At 52.2% G+C, this 16,395-nt stretch overlaps 1 protein-coding gene and 1 pseudogene across 8 annotated transcripts; both read right to left on the bottom strand.

Annotated features, from left to right (window-relative positions):
* Nucleotides 1-517: 517 nt before the first annotated feature.
* LOC125088539 (40S ribosomal protein S3-like) lies at nucleotides 518-1,791 on the bottom strand (annotated as a pseudogene).
* A 190-nt stretch (nucleotides 1,792-1,981) lies between these two features.
* On the bottom strand, nucleotides 1,982-15,915 carry LOC125090015 (uncharacterized). Of its 8 annotated transcripts, none has more exons than XM_047712564.1 (6): nucleotides 15,822-15,915; nucleotides 8,659-8,778; nucleotides 8,217-8,351; nucleotides 3,389-3,584; nucleotides 3,187-3,277; nucleotides 1,982-2,691 (listed from the first exon to the last, which is right to left on the bottom strand). In XM_047712564.1, the coding sequence occupies exons 3-6, from the start codon at nucleotides 8,341-8,343 to the stop codon at nucleotides 2,593-2,595; spliced, it is 513 nt and encodes a 170-aa protein (XP_047568520.1). In that variant the 5' UTR covers nucleotides 8,344-8,351; nucleotides 8,659-8,778; nucleotides 15,822-15,915; the 3' UTR covers nucleotides 1,982-2,592. The 8 variants fall into 8 exon arrangements, 6 of the variants coding, with proteins under 6 accessions (XP_047568520.1, XP_047568519.1, XP_047568521.1 ...); XM_047712563.1 differs by lacking the exon at nucleotides 15,822-15,915 and adding an exon at nucleotides 15,432-15,576; XM_047712565.1 differs by lacking the exon at nucleotides 15,822-15,915 and adding an exon at nucleotides 11,736-11,769.
* Nucleotides 15,916-16,395: the final 480 nt, after the last annotated feature.

Here is a 16,395-nt window from a genome sequence, read left to right as displayed (position 1 = left end):
AGGAAACTTCTGGGGGTGGTGGAAATACTCTCTAAGTCAATCGTGGTGCTGTTTCCAGAGGTGCCTACATCCACCAACCTCATCAAAGTGTCTGCTTTAAGTGGATGCAGCATATTTTTTTTTTTTTGGTATGGAGATTATACCTCAATTAAGTAGATTAAAAATGAAATTCAAAGGCATTAAGGGGTGTCTTCTAGGAGTTTTTAAAAGAAAGGCTAACAATCCTGACAAAATAACTTTCCCCTTGTTTGATTGGGATTACATTAAATTTGAAGACTAATCCAAAGGGAATGACCATAAATTCAATAGCAAGTTTTTCTTTTTAGGAACATAGTAGGTCTATTTTTTTGTGCTTTGGGACAGTAGGCAGCTTGGTTATGGTCTGGTCCTTAATGATTTAACTGAGTTCACCCACAAAATAATCTGGGCTGGATGCCAGGGAGAAGGGGTGGATGGTGGCTAGGACGAGCAGGTGTGATTTCACTGTTTTTTTTTTTTTTCTTTTTCAAAGATTTTATTAAAGATATTTACAAAGCAATATCCAGACTCCATATCCAGCTGCCCAGGCTGTGAGTACAGGCTGCAGCATGGCAGGTGGCTCTGGCTTCCCCCACTTCTGTTCCAACATGGAGGTGGTTGGCAGTGTCTCATCTTTGGGTTCCACAATGCTCATGTGGTCAGGCAGGGGCCTCTTGAGGCCAGTCTTGGCACTTGGGTCCCTGGGAAGCATGATCTTCACTTTGTTGCCCAACACACCCTGTCTGAGCAGCACATGGCCCACAGCAGTGTCAACGGGTCCCCAATGTGAATCGTCAGGTCATCCTCACACTTCCTGAATTTAGCCCTCTGGCCTTGGAGTTTCCCAGACATCAGGACATTACAACCCTTGGCCCTACTCTCCATGATGCACAGAACTCACCGAAGCAGGCCCTCTGCACAGCAAGGCCTTCTAGGAAGGAGCCTGTGACATGAAGACTGGGCCTGGGTGATAGCCCCCAGACCTCTTGTGGCCACCTTTTCAGCATAAAGCTCTCCCCACTGTCAGGGAAACCAAACCCCTTCTGAACCACAGCAGTCAGTTTCCAGATCCGCTAGCCCTTCTCACCAAGAGCATTCTCTGTACTGGTGGCCAAGATAATGATTTCTGTCCTGGCTGGTGTAACTCAGACCTCAAGTCTGGAGTAGCCATCTTCAGCCAGCTCCCCATCGGCCACAAACTTCCTCTTCCTGGAACTCTGCACTGCCATCTTGCTGCTGTGTACCGCTCCAAGGAAAGGAATGCTTTCACAGGTGGTAACAAGGGTAGAGTTTGGATTCGGTTATTCCCAGTCACTGGGTGATCACACCCTTCCGAACAGTCTCCAGCTTAGTCATCTCCAGTCAGTGTCAGCACATTTTCAGCCAGACATTTACAAACACAGACCTTCTAGCGAACACTGTAAAATGGTCACCCTGCATCTCCTCAGCTCACGGCTGAGCTCAGTGACAGTTACTGTGGCTCCTTCCCACACAGGTGAGAGCTTCCGGCCACAGTGTTGACTCCTCACTGCTTGTTAGACTTAAGGCTTTTTCAGTGCCTTCCAATGTCTTTCCAATGTCCAACATTGGCTTAGCCAATATTCAGGAGAGCCCAGAAGTGGTGGGAAGTTGACATCCCAAGGGCAACTCCCAACCAAAAGAAGACAAGTGTCCCAGTGGAAATTTTCCTAGCTTCCCCGTCCCTCAATGGGACAATTGGAACACATTCCACGTGATGCCTCATGTACCCTCTGTGGGAGTGAGCCAGACCATCCCTAGTGTACCCTTGTCTCCCTCCCCAAGGCTTTTCCCCCCGCTTCCCCAAACCACCTCCCCAACCAACAACCTGCATCCAAGTCCTTGCCCACAAGTCTGCTGTATCCTATGGTATTACATCACAGTGTCTATTATAAGACATAGACAAAACACACATTTTACAAGGAGAAGATAGAGATAAACAATATTTAAAATAACTTATTTATTAACAACATAATCTTTTTGCTCTCATCCACATATTAATTATGATATTCTTTGTGAGTGGCAATGTGATTAAATGTGCTTCATTATTTTTGAAAGTCCTGATTAACACTTTGTGAGGCAGCAGTTCAGAAGCCTGGTTCTTGATCCTCGGTTTAATAACTAAAAAGACACTTCAGACAGATATGTGGATCCAAGTGGGGAACAGGCATCACTAAGTCACCGGCTCACTTTCCACTCCATCTACCAACTATGCAAAGGTTTTCTGTTAAAATCCAGCCAGCAGACGCCGGTCTTCACTAATGTGGGTCAGTGTTCTCGCTCACTGATTGGGAAGACTTGCAGTTTTGTGTTTTCAACGAATAGGATCAAAACCCATGGAAATGATGCATTTTGGAAGATATAAGTCTGCTTAGGCAAGCGTGGATATTTGCCAAAACTCATCAGATTGTACTCTTGAAAACGATGCCTTTGAAGGTGATTTGATACTGCTTTTTGGATAACTGAAAATTTAGGTAACTTGATGGGGACTTGATGGCTGACAAACTGCTTCATGGTGTTTCCAGGGAAATTTTCCAGGGAAATTCAGGCAGTCACCTAGATGGTTCTCTCCTGTCTTGAGTGGAGCAGAGTTTTTCTGCTTTTGGGGCTCAGGAGGCCTTGCAAAGCAGAGATAAGATGGGGCTTTTGGGGAACCTAAGGCAGAAATAAATCACCTGTCACATGCAGTTCCCGCAGCAGGTGCTTCCTTTTGGTGATGTCAGCTGACCTGACCCTGGGCCCTGCCTCCCCTTCACAGGCCTGCCAAGGACCCCAAGTAGGAGAGGTCAGTTGCCCGGGCTGCACGGAGGACAGATGGAAGCCTGTCAAGAGGCAACAGGAGCCCCTGCAGTACAAGTTCTCTCCAGCCCCACAAAATGGAGCTCTGAATGTGGCCCTTGTACTCCTCCCCCACCCCTACCTTCCCCTCAGCCTCCTTTGGGAGAGGGCTCACTGTTCTCTGCCACCCCAGCTTCTAGAGAAGCTCCGCTTGAATTGAAATGGCACTCTGGACTCACATCTTTTGGACAAAAATGAAAGCATCACCCCAGGCCTGATTGCTGAAAGAGCTTGTCTGCATGGTCTAAAACTCATGAATGAGCCATTACTTGGTCCTTTCTCAGACAAGGACATGGAGGCTAAGTTGCTTACCCGAAACCCCCAACAGCTGTTGTTGCCTCCAGCGGGACCCGATCTTGGGAGGGAGGCCAGCAACGTGATGACAGAGGAGATGAAAAATCGCCTGAAAAGGCACATGGGGCATCTAACAATTGGGGAGATTTGCCTTAAATCAACCATGACCTCTTACTATTCACACCCATGAGAAAAGAAAAAATAAATAAAGTCATAATACCAAGTGTCAGCGAAGATCTGGGGAAATTCAGCCGCATGATGGTGGAATGCGAATTTGTCAATGAAGAGCAAAGCTGAAGGGGCTACTGCTTCCACACGTGCCCGAGGAGACATGTAGAAGGACACTCGACACCTGGAATTCACGCTGCGCCTATCATTGGGCAATGAATACACCACATCATGTCGTCTGCTACTTTCTGCATTTCAAAAAAAAAAAAAAAGTCCAAGGAGGAAATGGCAAAAATGTTAACTAGTGTTTATGATTTTGCATGATTATCTGATTTTTTAAAAAATATTCAAAATTATATGCAGTACTTTACGAAATTTCAGCTTAGCCTGGTGTAACAAGGTACCAATGGCTCATAAATGCGGGCCACATGCAGACCCAAAACTAAATGTCAATTAGAGCCTGGTTTGGGAACCTCTGGACAGGGTCTCAGAGCCTCCAGGAAGTCCTCAGAGTCTGGAATTATCCGCCAACCAACTCTTCCTACGGTACTGGGAGGCTGAAGGAACAGTCCAGCTCCCCACCAGCCCTTGGGGGCTCATGGTCTGGTAGGGGACCCAGGTCACAGCCCTGGGTCAAGGGCATCGCCCCCTCCCTGGAGATTAGAAGTGTATGGTGTGAACAGCTCCCATGTCCTTATGAGGAGTCTCATGGCCCTGCTGCTGATTCTCCTGCTCATCTCTGGCGGAGGTATGTCAGTCTAGCCCTTAGTTTCTGCTGCTGCCCCCACCCAAATGTGGATGTAGCTTCTGCACCAAGATTTCCCCTTCCCACTCTAATGCATGGAAAGCCGAGGTCATGAGAGATTCCGGGGCATCTGGGTGGCTCAGTGGGTCAGGTGTCTGACTCTTGATCTCATCAGCTCAGGTCTTGATCTCAGAGTTCAAGCCCTGTGTTGGGCTTCACGTTGGCTGTGGAGCCTATTTAAAAAAAAAAAAAAAAGAATGGAGAGAGATCCAGCAGAGCTAGGAAAAACCAGGGCGGGCTTCATGGAGGAAGTGGCAATGGAGGTGGGACTTACGGAAGGAAATGACAAAAAACTGGAGGCTTCCAGAGGCTGGGGAAGGTGCTTGAGGGCAAGCAAACTGAGGAACAGCTGGACTAGGGGAACTAAAGCCACAGGTGTAGGCTGGACCTACCCCCAGGAGGGCCACGGTGCCAGGCAAGAGGGTGATTCTTGCCTGAAGGAGCTTGCATTTTCAGGACTAGTGCGGCATGGAAACTTGCTGGAAATCTATCCACCCGCGCACATCTGCAACTCCTCATTGAGCCAGGTGCCGGGCCTTGAACCCCACCATGATGCTCAGTGTGTCCACATCCTGACCACCTCCGGCAGGGTGACCGTTGACTCCATCTGCCATCTGTCACGGGTGACCAAAGGGCAGCCGGGGGTGAAGACGCAGCCCTGCCAGTGCTTCGAGAGCCAGAGGCAGATTTCTGTCCAGCTTCCCGTCGCACAAGCCTGCAGAAACGGCAAGGCTGTGTCCTGCTACTGACACCACCCCGCCCGCCCCCGTCTCCACATTGTCTCTCAGAGTCTAGACAGTATCTCTTCTGTTTCTCTCCTATTAGCCATGACTCTTTGGGTTGCGAGTGACAGGAAACACAACTCAAACTGGCTAAGGGGAAAAAAAGAGAGAAAGAGAAAGAGAAAGAGGGGAGATTTATCGGCTCAGATAAGTAGAAGCTCAGGGCACAGCTGGATTCAGACTCAAGCAATGTCCTAAGGACTTGTTCTCTCCTCTGTGAACACGTCTCTGTTCATGCTGCGGCCTCAACCTCTGCTCCCAAGACACCCCAGCAGAAAAGGGGTGTCTTTCCTTGCACTTCCAGCAAAGCCCCCAAGATTACCCTCCACTCACATTCCCACCTACGAGCTGATCACAGGGATGAAGGAATGGAGTATTGCTGCCAGGCCTGGGTCACCTGCCCCACTGTGAGTCCCGGAAGTAGAGCAGCCCCCAAGCCTCAGAGGCTGAAAGTGGGGGTGGGTGCTCTTTGAAGGAAAACAGAGGTGCCATTATCTGAAGTGGGAGCATACATGATGTAGAGGAAAAAGCAACATGATTTACACAATTTCTGCCTCATTTCTATGCTCCCCAAGTTTAGAGAGGAAGGTCTTACATGGGGCCTGGGATGTACTCATTCTTGGTAAGTGTTTGTAGGATAGATAGATGGGTAGATGGATGGAGGGGGCGGGGGTTAGGGTTCTGGGACTTCACTTGGGATGTTTGGCCAGAGCTGGGCCCTGTGCCCTAGGACCACTCTCACCCCAGAGCTGAGACTCCAGCATGAGAGGCAGGAGGACAGTGTTCTAGAAAGAGGATAGGAGAGGGGAAAGCAGAGGTCTGGATAGGATACTAGGATAGGACAAGGGCCAATAAGGTGAAGTGTGAGGCTTGACAGCCTCCTTTATGAAGGAAAGTCCTGGGAGCCAGCCAGTGGTGAAACTGTCACACAGGCATGCGTGGATGCTGGTTTGGGACTATGCAGCCTTGCTTGAAATAAAACAGGATCAGGGGAGGTCTCTGCAGGGGGGATTCCTACATCCCATGCTGCCTACCTGCTTTGGCCCAGCTCCCAGGCCTGGAATCTTCCACCAAGATCCCTCATAGGCCAAGACCAGAACTGCCCTGGGCCTTTTAGCATCCTTTCCTGAAACCTCACCTATGGGAGGAGGAAGACACCCACCAGCAGTAGCTTCCCTACCTCATCCTGTCTGGCTTTGCCCTGGGGATGGGAGTGAGGAGGGAGGGTCCTGCCTGGCCCCAGACCACTCTATCTACCCCTGCACCAGCTTCCCCAAGGCCTCAAGACTCCAGACCTACCCTTCCAGCAGGCCCTGAAAAAGTCAGAAAACAAAAGAACGAAAAAAGTCTCTGGATGCAAGAGTGAAATCCTGGGTCATGAATATGGTAAGTCATCTTATTAGAATTTGCTGATTGATTGATTATAGACTCACTAATCCCCTGGATTCGAATGTACCTGAAGAATAGGTGACAACTTGTGAATTCCAGTCAAATATTGTAGGACACTGCCTAACTTGTTTTCTTTAAAGTGACTTATCCGATAATTTTGGGCTTTAAATTCCACATGAATATTTCATAAATATCCCATACATTTAATATTTTAACAATTTTACATCATATCTACAGTACTTTAGTACCTGACTTGTATATTTATGTGACTATTGTTAGAAGTGACTAATTGGGTTTGATTAGCTCCATCATTAATATTCTGTCCATAATTTAACATGCTTCAATAAAATACCCTAAAGCAGTGTAATGATTAGATTTCAGGAATATGTGTTTTGCAATTAAGTCCCTCTTGATTTTGATATGCAGATGAAGAAATGGTGGTCTCATTTAAAAAAAAAAAACTGCCCTTATTAACTCAGCAGTATACTCTGAAGATTAGGTAAGAAATCCAAGATTTTCTCTTTGTATATGCTAGTTAAAATGTATTTCAATCAAGCCTATGTGGGCAAATCAGATTTGATTAGTTTAAGTTCACAGTCATTCTATCTAAATGAATAATGTGTCACCTAACATTGCAAAAATTTGATTAATAGTTTATCAGTTAATTAAAAACGGGGTTTAATTTTTCTTTTTTAGGAAAATGCAAGGTAGATATTCCTTGTGTTCATCATAAATGCAAATTATTTCAGCTTGAATCTATTGTTCCTTTTTTGCTTCTTAACCAACTGGCAAGAAAAATAAAGCTCTTGGAAATATCTCTGGGAGAGAGGAGTCACGAAACTTTCTTCACTTCTATCCGTGGCTGTCGCTTTTGTCCCAGCTGTGAAGTTTGTTCTGGATGGAGCTGGTTCCCTGGCCTTTGCTTCCCCCAAACATTTCAGCTCCATGTCTCCCAGACCCCAACCCCTGCAGCCTTTGGCCACAAGACTTTTCCAAATGACAACTTTTTTTCACCCTGTTTGATTTAATCTGTCCATGGGGCAGGAGCCAGGAAACCAAAGGAGCTATTTTCCCCAGGAGCCTGAGATCTGACACCAGGTTGAAAGAAACCACCTGCTCTCTGCTGTCCTCTTTGGGGCATGATATCCACATCCAGTGATTAGAGCCTTAGGGCACCTCCTTTGCCCCAGGTGGATTCATCATTGAGAGGCTGCTGGGCAGACTGAGCAAAGGGGGTGCTTTTCCAAACACTCTGGGGGTGGGGGGAGAGAGGCTGGCATCATGAGGCAGTTCGCGGAAGGAGCCCAGTCCAGTGTGGGGGAATGAATGGGTTCCGCTGCAGGGACCCTCACCCCTGGGTCACACATAGAGCAATTCTCAGACCCCCCCGAAGGGCAAGGGAGCTGGGCTATTGATCCACAACTCCTCTTGTCATCTGCAGAAGCCTAGTCCCTGAGACGCACGCAGGATCCCTCGGCCACAGCCTGTCTCCAAGCGGAGCGCCGGGCACCAGCTCTGCGGCACTGTGGGAACATGAATACTGCAGGGGCTGGGTGTCCCTGCAGCCTCCCACAGGGGTCCTGTGCTGACCTGTCTGTCCTAGCCATTCTCCCAAGTTCACTGTTAGCTCCTAGAGGACCTACCATCCTCAGCACTTGTCAAGAACAACAAATGCTTGGCAGGCACCAACCTTGCCCCAGGCGCAGGTATAGAGCCTGGGGCAGCAGCCCCGAACAAATCCAGCCAGGTGAGGGACAAGAGAAAAGTCTCGATGGCCCCAGAGGAGGGAGAAAGGGGAGTGAAGTGGAAGTGATATGGGGTCAGAGGAGCAGGTCACCGAGGCCGGGCTGTAGGACTGTGGTCCCGAGGCACCACAGGGCTCTGCACACACTGAGCGGCGTTACCCTGAAGGCCCGCCGGGATCACCCGTGGGACACCAGACACGGTTCCAGGCTTCCAGCTCTGCGCAGTAGAACTCTCGTGTGCTGAAGTTTGGGAACCTCCACGCCAGTCCAAAGGATGTCTGGGCATTCAGTTCCCTGGGAGCAAGCAGAGATGGAGAGACTCTGGAACCCCAGGCTGTTCCTGCTGGCATCATGCTCCCTGTCCCTCTGGGCCCATGACCATGAAAAGATGTGTACATTGTGGCAAGGAAGGAAGGGGAAGAATGCCTGAGCAGGCACTCGGTGCACAGCGGTACTTGGTGAAAGTAGGCTGGCTTTGGAGCTGAGTCTTGCTCCATCTGACCCACAGCCTTCACTGTGCAAAGACTCTCCATGTCCTGACACCTGTCTTCCCAGGCTAGCATTTCTCTCGTGGCTGCACTGGAGAGTGGCCTTTCTCTACCTTAGTCCTCTGCTCAGACGGGCTCCGGGAGCAGCCCCCAGCCTGGACTGAAGTTCTGTAGTGGGTCAGATCTGCAACGGAGCCACACCGGGCCTGACTGGTTTAGCAGGTGCCGCTGTCCTGGAGTGGGAAAAGGAGCAGGTGTCAGCATTTTAAAGACCGCCCCCTCCCCAGGTGACAGTCATGCACAGCCAGGGTTGAAAGACACAGGAGCTAGGTGGGGGTTCTGGGAGGAAGGTGAGAACCAGATTCTCCCCCTCCTGCCAGCCAGGTACTTCCTGGAGGAGCCCTGAGACACCTGTAGGGCGGGTCACACAGAGGGAGAACTGCCCAGGTCCTGAGGGGTCAAGGAGAGAGCCAGGCGGCGAGGGAAGCTGGAGCTTCCTGTCCTATTCTGAAGGCTGTGTGTCGACTCGACTGGTACAGCTGAGCTCCTGCCACTCAGTCCCAGGGAGCGTGGGGATACACCAAGAACTGAGACTTTTCAGAGTCATTAAAGCTACAGGTCATTTTAAAACATCCTGCACGGGCTCTTGGACCACCCTGGGATCGTTGAGGAGCAAGCATGTGTCCCAAGGAGGCCAGTCCTGCAACAAGGCCCTGGCTGGCCCTGTGTGGCTGTCCTGGCTGGCTCTCCATGGCCCCTGGGCACATACCTGTGCGGGGCAGCCTGCCTGCTTCCACCCTGTGGCCGCCCAGCATGTTAGCATGCTCCAAAGAACTCCCTTCATCTCTGCCTCCGCCTAGGCTGGGAGCCAGGCTGTTTCTGTTCTTCCTACTTTCCCCCAGAAATGCTTCCAGGCAAGCGCTGTTATGGACAGGCTAGGGCAAAGGGAGGGCGGGCCATTTTCCCCAGGCCACTCGTTCCTGATGAACATTGAGTGCAGACTATTGTCACTGTGTCCACGGAGGGTTTCCAGGGAGTCTTCGTTGTGTCTGTTGAAAGCCATTAACTTGCTTTATGTAAATGTATTCAGTTTACCTTAACTTATGTAACCTTGGCTTGGCATTTTGTTATGACTTAATATACTGGAGGCTTCCACAAGTGGAAGTAAGCTCAATTTTCTCCTAACCCTTGGGAGGCCTGATCTTGAGGGCATGGGCTGTATGCTAGAGAAGAGTCTGGGTTGAAATAGGACCCTGCTAGGAGGAGGCTGTCCTGATGGAGCTCCGGGCCCTGGGTGTCAGTCAGTACTTCTGTGTATGAACTCATCTCATCCTAATCCAAACCCGATGATGTCATATTATCCCTCCCCACTTTATAGATGAGGACACCAGGGCATGACAACTTACGGAGCTCCACCGAGGTCACACAGCTGGCAGTGGGCAGAGCAATATTCAAGCACAGATAGCTGGTACCGGAGGCCACGTGCTTATTCTGGCCACTCCCCACCTCCCAAGTCAGAGCCGCAACCTCTGTTTACCCAGTCCTCTGCGGAGATTTTCACCTCTGGCCAGGAAAGGCGCAAATACCATTCCCAGTTTCCTGATGGGCAAGCCAGGGTGAAGAGATTCCCCAGCATCCCGCCTGGGCTGTCTGTCTAGAGCTTATCCTGGCTCCCTGTCTAGGGTTCATGTCTCCCAGCCTCAGGCTGTGTGTCCTCTGCTCACAGCCCACGTGGACACTGATGCCTCATTTTCCAGCATGTGGCAAAGGCCCATCCGTATTCAAGAGCCAGACCCCCCTACTGCTGGGAAGAGGAGAGGAGACAAATTGTCAGGGGTGTGTGTGTGTGTGTGTTTAAAGAAAGCTCTCTAAAACTCAGGAACAAACACCAATGACGCCATCTCTCCCGCAAGTTCAGGAAGGGCCCTGAGCATTTTGAAAGTCAGGATTTTGTGTGCGGGGCGTGGGGCATGTAAGTGTCTGTGTGTAGCTGTGTTTTTCAGAGCAAGTTTTCCTGTATGAAAACAATATAAAGAAACCCCATATGTCAGTGTCTAGACACTTAGAATTTGGGCTATTTCTGCTTCCACGGGAACTATCTGGAAAGATGGCAGACTGAGCCAGCTTATCTCTGGGGAATGGGACTGGACCGACATCAGAGGGGCCAGATTTAAAGTGAGAATCTCAGCCCTCTGCCCCCGGGGCCCTGGCTGTCAGGGCTGCCCAGCTCCGCGAGTGGCAGAGACTGGTTCCCCATGGGCAGCCTCGCTAACGAAGCCTTTTTCGGGCATCATGGATGCTGAGCATTGGTCCCACATGAGCAGGAGTGGGAGCTGTGCCAGTGGCTGCAAACCTCCCATCTACTGGATGTGTCCACAAGCGGAGGAGGCGGGGGCCTCTGCAGTCTCCAGGCTTCCCCAGAGCCAGGCCGAAGGTAGCTGCTTACAAGAGGGGCCCAGGGCGTCCCTGTGGGAGCATCTGGGGGTGGGTCCTGCAGCGGAGGCTCCAGGCGTGGGGCTCCCTGCCTCTCCCGGTAGGGAGTAAAGGCCCCCTCCCTGCCAAGGGAGGTGGCAGATAGTTTGGGCGAAGTTAGAAGATAGTTCGGTAATTCCACAACATCAATTGAATTCCTGTGAGTCATTCACATGTCGTTCATTCACCGAATGCCTTGTGGGCACCAAGAAGGCACAAGGCCCAGTGCTGAACCCTTGGCAGTGAGGTGGGAGGAAGAAGAGCAACCAGGGGTACCAGGTCCTGCCTCTCAAGACATATGACCAGACAGGGAGGCAGAGAAGGCAGCGGCCCCTGCTGTACTAGGGGCAGGAGCTTCGGATGCTGTGGAGGGCGTGGGGTGGCCACAGGGAGATGGCCTCACAGGGACAGAGGAGGCCTCCTCAGGGGCCCAAGTGTCCATAGGCTCCCCCTCCCCACAGGGGTTTCCTCAGGTGCAGGAAGTGGATGAAGTCAAGGGACTCATCCACACCGCTTGCCACTAAGTGGTAAAGTTGGATTCAAACCGAAGCCTAATGGTCTACACCTCTCCTCTAGCTAGAACCAGCCTCATGCCAGGGGCCCCTGGGACCAGCCGTGAGGCGTGACTAGTGCAGGGACGGACGGCTGAGGTGGCCCCTGCACTCCTTGGTTGGGTAAAGTCATGCTCCATTGGGCTGCCCTGCCCACCCCCACTCACCACAGGCCTGAACGTGGGCACTGCACACGGGACACGTGGACATTATGTAGATGCTTTCTAAACACTCACAAGCCAAGTCCTGTGGGGGACGGGCATGGTTAGTTGCCTGCCATGCAGACCAGCCCTGAACCAAATGACACGGGACGGACAGGGGGCATCGCAGGGGTGTCTGTCCCGGGGAGCTGACTTTCTACTCAGGGAGACGAGACCCAGGAGCAAAGTAGCAGGTGAACACAAGCAAGCAGCGGACAGGACTCCCCCTTCTCTCCTTTCTACATGTCTCTTCAGTCCCCTGTGTTGCAGCCACAAGAGTTTGCCCAGGGAGCATTTCCACCCAGCACGCTTCCTGTCTTCTTCTCAGAGCCCTGGGCTCTGAGTCGGGCCACACTGGGACACTCCACACGCTCTGCCTCATGCCGTGGTTCTCTGGAGGGCAGGGTCTGCCTTTCACCCCTCACCACTCCACGCCCCGGATACCTGGCCTTCCGCTCTGCTGCCCTCCAGCACCAGGCTCAGGCCCTGGCCCACTCGTGCCCGCCCACTCGGTCATTCCATGGATGTTTCTCGAGGGCCCACGGTGTGCCAATCCCCGACTTAGGTGCCGACACACATTAGGAGAAAAACAATAAAAGTTTCCATCTTCTGAGACCTGAACGATTACTGGAGAGACAGTAGTGAACCCAGTAAACAGGAAAACCACTTAACAATGATAAAGGGTGATCTCTGCTGTCTAGGAAAGGAGCAGAGCACCCTGCGAGAGAATACCAGAGGAGTGGGGTGTCAGGAAGCGGCAGCTCAGGCTGTGCCCACCCGGTGTCTTACAGACGCTCACAGTGACTATGGTGGAAGGTCATAAAGGAAAGGGGACGACTGCGGCTCACACCCTTGTGTTCTGAGAGCACGGGGGTGGGGGGCGGCGGGGGACAGGACCGTCAACCCCGACCTCAGACCCAGCAAGAAGTGGAGGCTCAGCCCACTGAAGATGCTGGCAGCTGTGCCATTTGGGGACGACCTCTGAGGGTAAAACCGGAAATCAGGGCATTACCAATGCTCCTGAGCTGCAGCCCAGAGCCTGTGCCCTGGTGCCCCCTGCCTCCTCTGGCAACAGACCCACCAACCAGCTCCCTGAGCCGTAGGCAGTGGCTGGGCCCAGCGAGAGTGAGGCGAGGTGGAGGCCCGCAGCATGCCTGTTTGCTAAGTCCAGCAGCCCTGCACCCAGGGCTCGCACGGCACGCCAGATCCCAAATTCTCCTGAGAGGCCCAGCTGTCCAGCTCCTCCCTTTCCCCTCCTCCTTTTTCCTCTTCCTCCTCTTCTCCTCCTCCCCCTTCTTCTCCTTCTCCTTCTTCTTTTTTTTCCTTCTTCTCCCTCTACCTCTCCTTCTTCTTTTTAAGTAATCTTTACCCCCAGCATAAGACTCAGACTAAGACCCGAGATCAGAGGTCGCATGCGCTCTCAACTTAGCCAGCCAGGCATCCCTGTTTGGCTTCTCTCTGAAGACAATTTCTTCCTAATGTCAAAATGGCTCTGGCCCCAGGCTGAGCTTCAGCCCAAGAGTATCTCAGGAAGCAGTTCCTGGTGAGCCCTGAGACGAGTTCTGACTGTCCTGGCTTGGCTCACCGCTGGGGCACAGACTGGGTCCATCCAGATGACCTGGGCTTCCCGTGAAGGGTGGGTCCCCCAAAGGAAAGCAGGTACCTCGGGCGAAGGGAAGAACAGAGCTGTCGACCACAGCAGGGAGGAGAGACACTGAAGGACACGAAGCCACACTGAAATGGAACGGCGTTAGGGCGCAAAGGTGGATGGAGCCCCAACAGGTCAGAAGGAGGTCATAGAAGGGGTGACCTTGGGATGGTCCCCCAAACTGGGGAGTTCTTGCGACGAGTAACCGCTTGGCCGTTTTCTGCCCTGTGCTTTCTCTCTCCTACAGGTGTCTCTTTCTTAATTACACCCAGAGAGCACAGGAAAGTGGATGCCAGCGATATTTATTTTCCGCTCTGAACCCAGCACAGGTAACTCACCAGGGGCATCTTTCTTAATGAGGGAAGAAAAATGTCAGAACAGCGATCAGCCGCGATGCACCCAACGGACTTAAAAAATAAGCAAAAATAACATGAAAATTCATTTTGCATTAGCCAGCTGTCTATATCATCCCCAGATTGGGAGAGTAGAACATTCTTTGTGCTGTGGGGAGATCCGTTAGTAGGGGTGCCCTCACAAGGGGACATGCCTCGTAGAGGCGATATTCATTCTGGGAGTTATTTTATCCCATTTAAATCCAGAGACACGGCTGGCCATCTGGGCCCACATCCGTTCCTCCCCTGGCTGTCTGAGGTCCCACGACCACCGCCACTCTCTGTGTGACATCCTCAGCCTCCTCCTGGGAGGTCCCACCCTTCATTTGAGGTTTATGGACAAGTTGCTGTCTCCTAACAACTGCCAGTGATCTCACATCACCCCTAAGCCAGCCTGGTGACAGGGAATGTCAATCCTATTTAACAGAGAAGGAAGCTGGGGCTTCGAGGAGTTTATCCACTATGCCCACGGCCTCCCTTTCTGTATCTGCCAAGAGTGGACACTAAATCCTTCCCTGCCATGTACACAGCCAGGGTCTCACCCAGGGACCAAGCACCGGGGCTCTGGGTACCTTATGCCAAATGACCGAGTGAATGGGTCCAGCCTCCCCTGACCCATGCTCCCGGAGCACAGACACTCCGCCGCATGTGTGCAGGACAGGCGCCCAGGAGGGGCTCTCACTGGGGGCTTCATGGCAGCTAGAGGTTCGGCAACTCCTCCTCACTCGGTCCAAGCCAGCATGGCACACAGGACAAGAGGAAGCAGACGAGGAAGTCCTTGCAGTGATACATGGAAGTAGTCCCGATCGGCCTCATTTAGAGCAGTTTACAGAAGGAAGAGACGAATCCTCTGACGCCAGTGTCCAGGGTACAGCGGCTCTCCCTCCCCAGGGGGTGATAGGGGGTGAGCTGCTGGGCCCACTACAACTCCATCAATCAGGAAAGGGGCATGGTGCCCACCGCCCCTGTCCTGCCTCAGGGAACGGGCAGTGGGGGAGATATGGCTCAAATATGGGAAACAAAGAGAAGGGGAGTTAGGAAGAGATGCAGATGGTGAGGCCACGAGAGCCATAATGACTGGGGCAAGGAGAGCCAGGAGGACTCTCGGGAGGTGGAGAGGTCCCAAGAAAGGGACAGGGTTCTGAACATCTCATCCTCTGCACCCTCCCTCCCCTGCTCTGTGTACCTCCCCCTGCAGCACCCCTACCGGACCATCGACATGCTGCTCTGCCTTCTGGGTGGGTTTGAGTTTGGGGAACCCTAGCACGAGACTGGGGTGTGCTTGGGTGGCCATTCTCCAGGCTTCCCCCCGCCTCCAGATCACCACTGTGGTCAGATGGCACAGCCATCTTGGCTTCCAGACTCAGGTAGCTTCTCCCCTCTGGGCCCTGCAACCTGGGGGAATGGGGGTGGGGAGAGCCCCACTGCTGCTAGTCGCGGGGTGCTGTCCCTCCTTCCCGGGCCCTTTTTAAAATAAGTCCCTTTATTAAGCTCTCCCCAGTGGCCTGAACCAGCATGCCACCTCCTTCTGGCCTGGTCCTGGCTGCTACAGGGACAACCTGGGCTTCTAACGTTGCAGAAGAAAAGGACCCGTACGTGGAGCAGAAAGGACCTTGCACTTACTTCCCTCTGAGGTCAAAAGCCAGGCTGGGTGTGGCATCCTTACATGTGGACCACAGCCTCCTTGGGATGGCAGCAGCCAGAGCAGACATCCCGGGAGGACCCCACCTTCTGCACACACTGGCTGTCTCATGAGTGTGCCTCTGGGCTGTAACAGCTGCCCCCAGAGGACAGCCCTCAAGATAAACAAAACAGCGCCCGCTGACCATGCATGCCAGTGTCCGGACTCCGGGGCCTATTTTTAGAATGTAGGACAACTTTCTCCCAGAATAGACAAGACGCGCTAATCCAGGAGGGAGGCCTGGGAGAGATGAAGACATCGAGTCTCGATATGAATTAGCCGTGAGTATATTATTTGAAGAAATGTTGAACAGCTAGGCAAATATTTGATACCTTTGAATTGAAGCGGACGCTTTCCCAGGCCGAGTGGCGGCGGCTGGAGACGTGCCCCTCCCTGTGGCGTACCTGGCTGTCATGCCCGGTTCTGTAGGACCCTTCTGGCTGCTTGCTGAGAAGTAATTAAAGCTGCAGCCTACTGGAATGTGTGTAAGACCCGGCGTGTACATACGCACCAAACCCAAGTCTTAGGGACAGTTCCCGGTGTGTGAATGGCTCCAAACAGCCTTTTCTTTTTTTCAAGGAAAGTTTATTTTCCTCAATTACTCAACCATATTGTTAAAGGGGTGAGGCAGCTGCTTCAGTGAGGCCTTTGTGAAAGGGGGTCAGAGATCATGACCCCTGATTTGGACCCCCAGGTCTGTGATCTGGGAGGGAGCGAAGAAAAGTCCCCCAGATCCCCTAAGCTCAGAAAATAGGCCCTGTCCTCAAGGCTCTGGACAGAGCCTGCAGGTTTAAACAGCAGCTGGGAGGGTCTTTTCTTTGTGGCAGAGAATTAACCTCTGGAGGCTTAGAAGTAGAGGCCCCAGAGACCTCTGAGGCCAGGTAACACCTGTCCGCAGAGAGGCAG

Source organism: Lutra lutra, chromosome 17 (assembly GCF_902655055.1).
Source record: "Lutra lutra chromosome 17, mLutLut1.2, whole genome shotgun sequence".
NCBI classification, from domain to species: Eukaryota; Metazoa; Chordata; class Mammalia; order Carnivora; family Mustelidae; genus Lutra; species Lutra lutra.
This window is presented reverse-complemented; position numbering and strand designations above follow the sequence as displayed.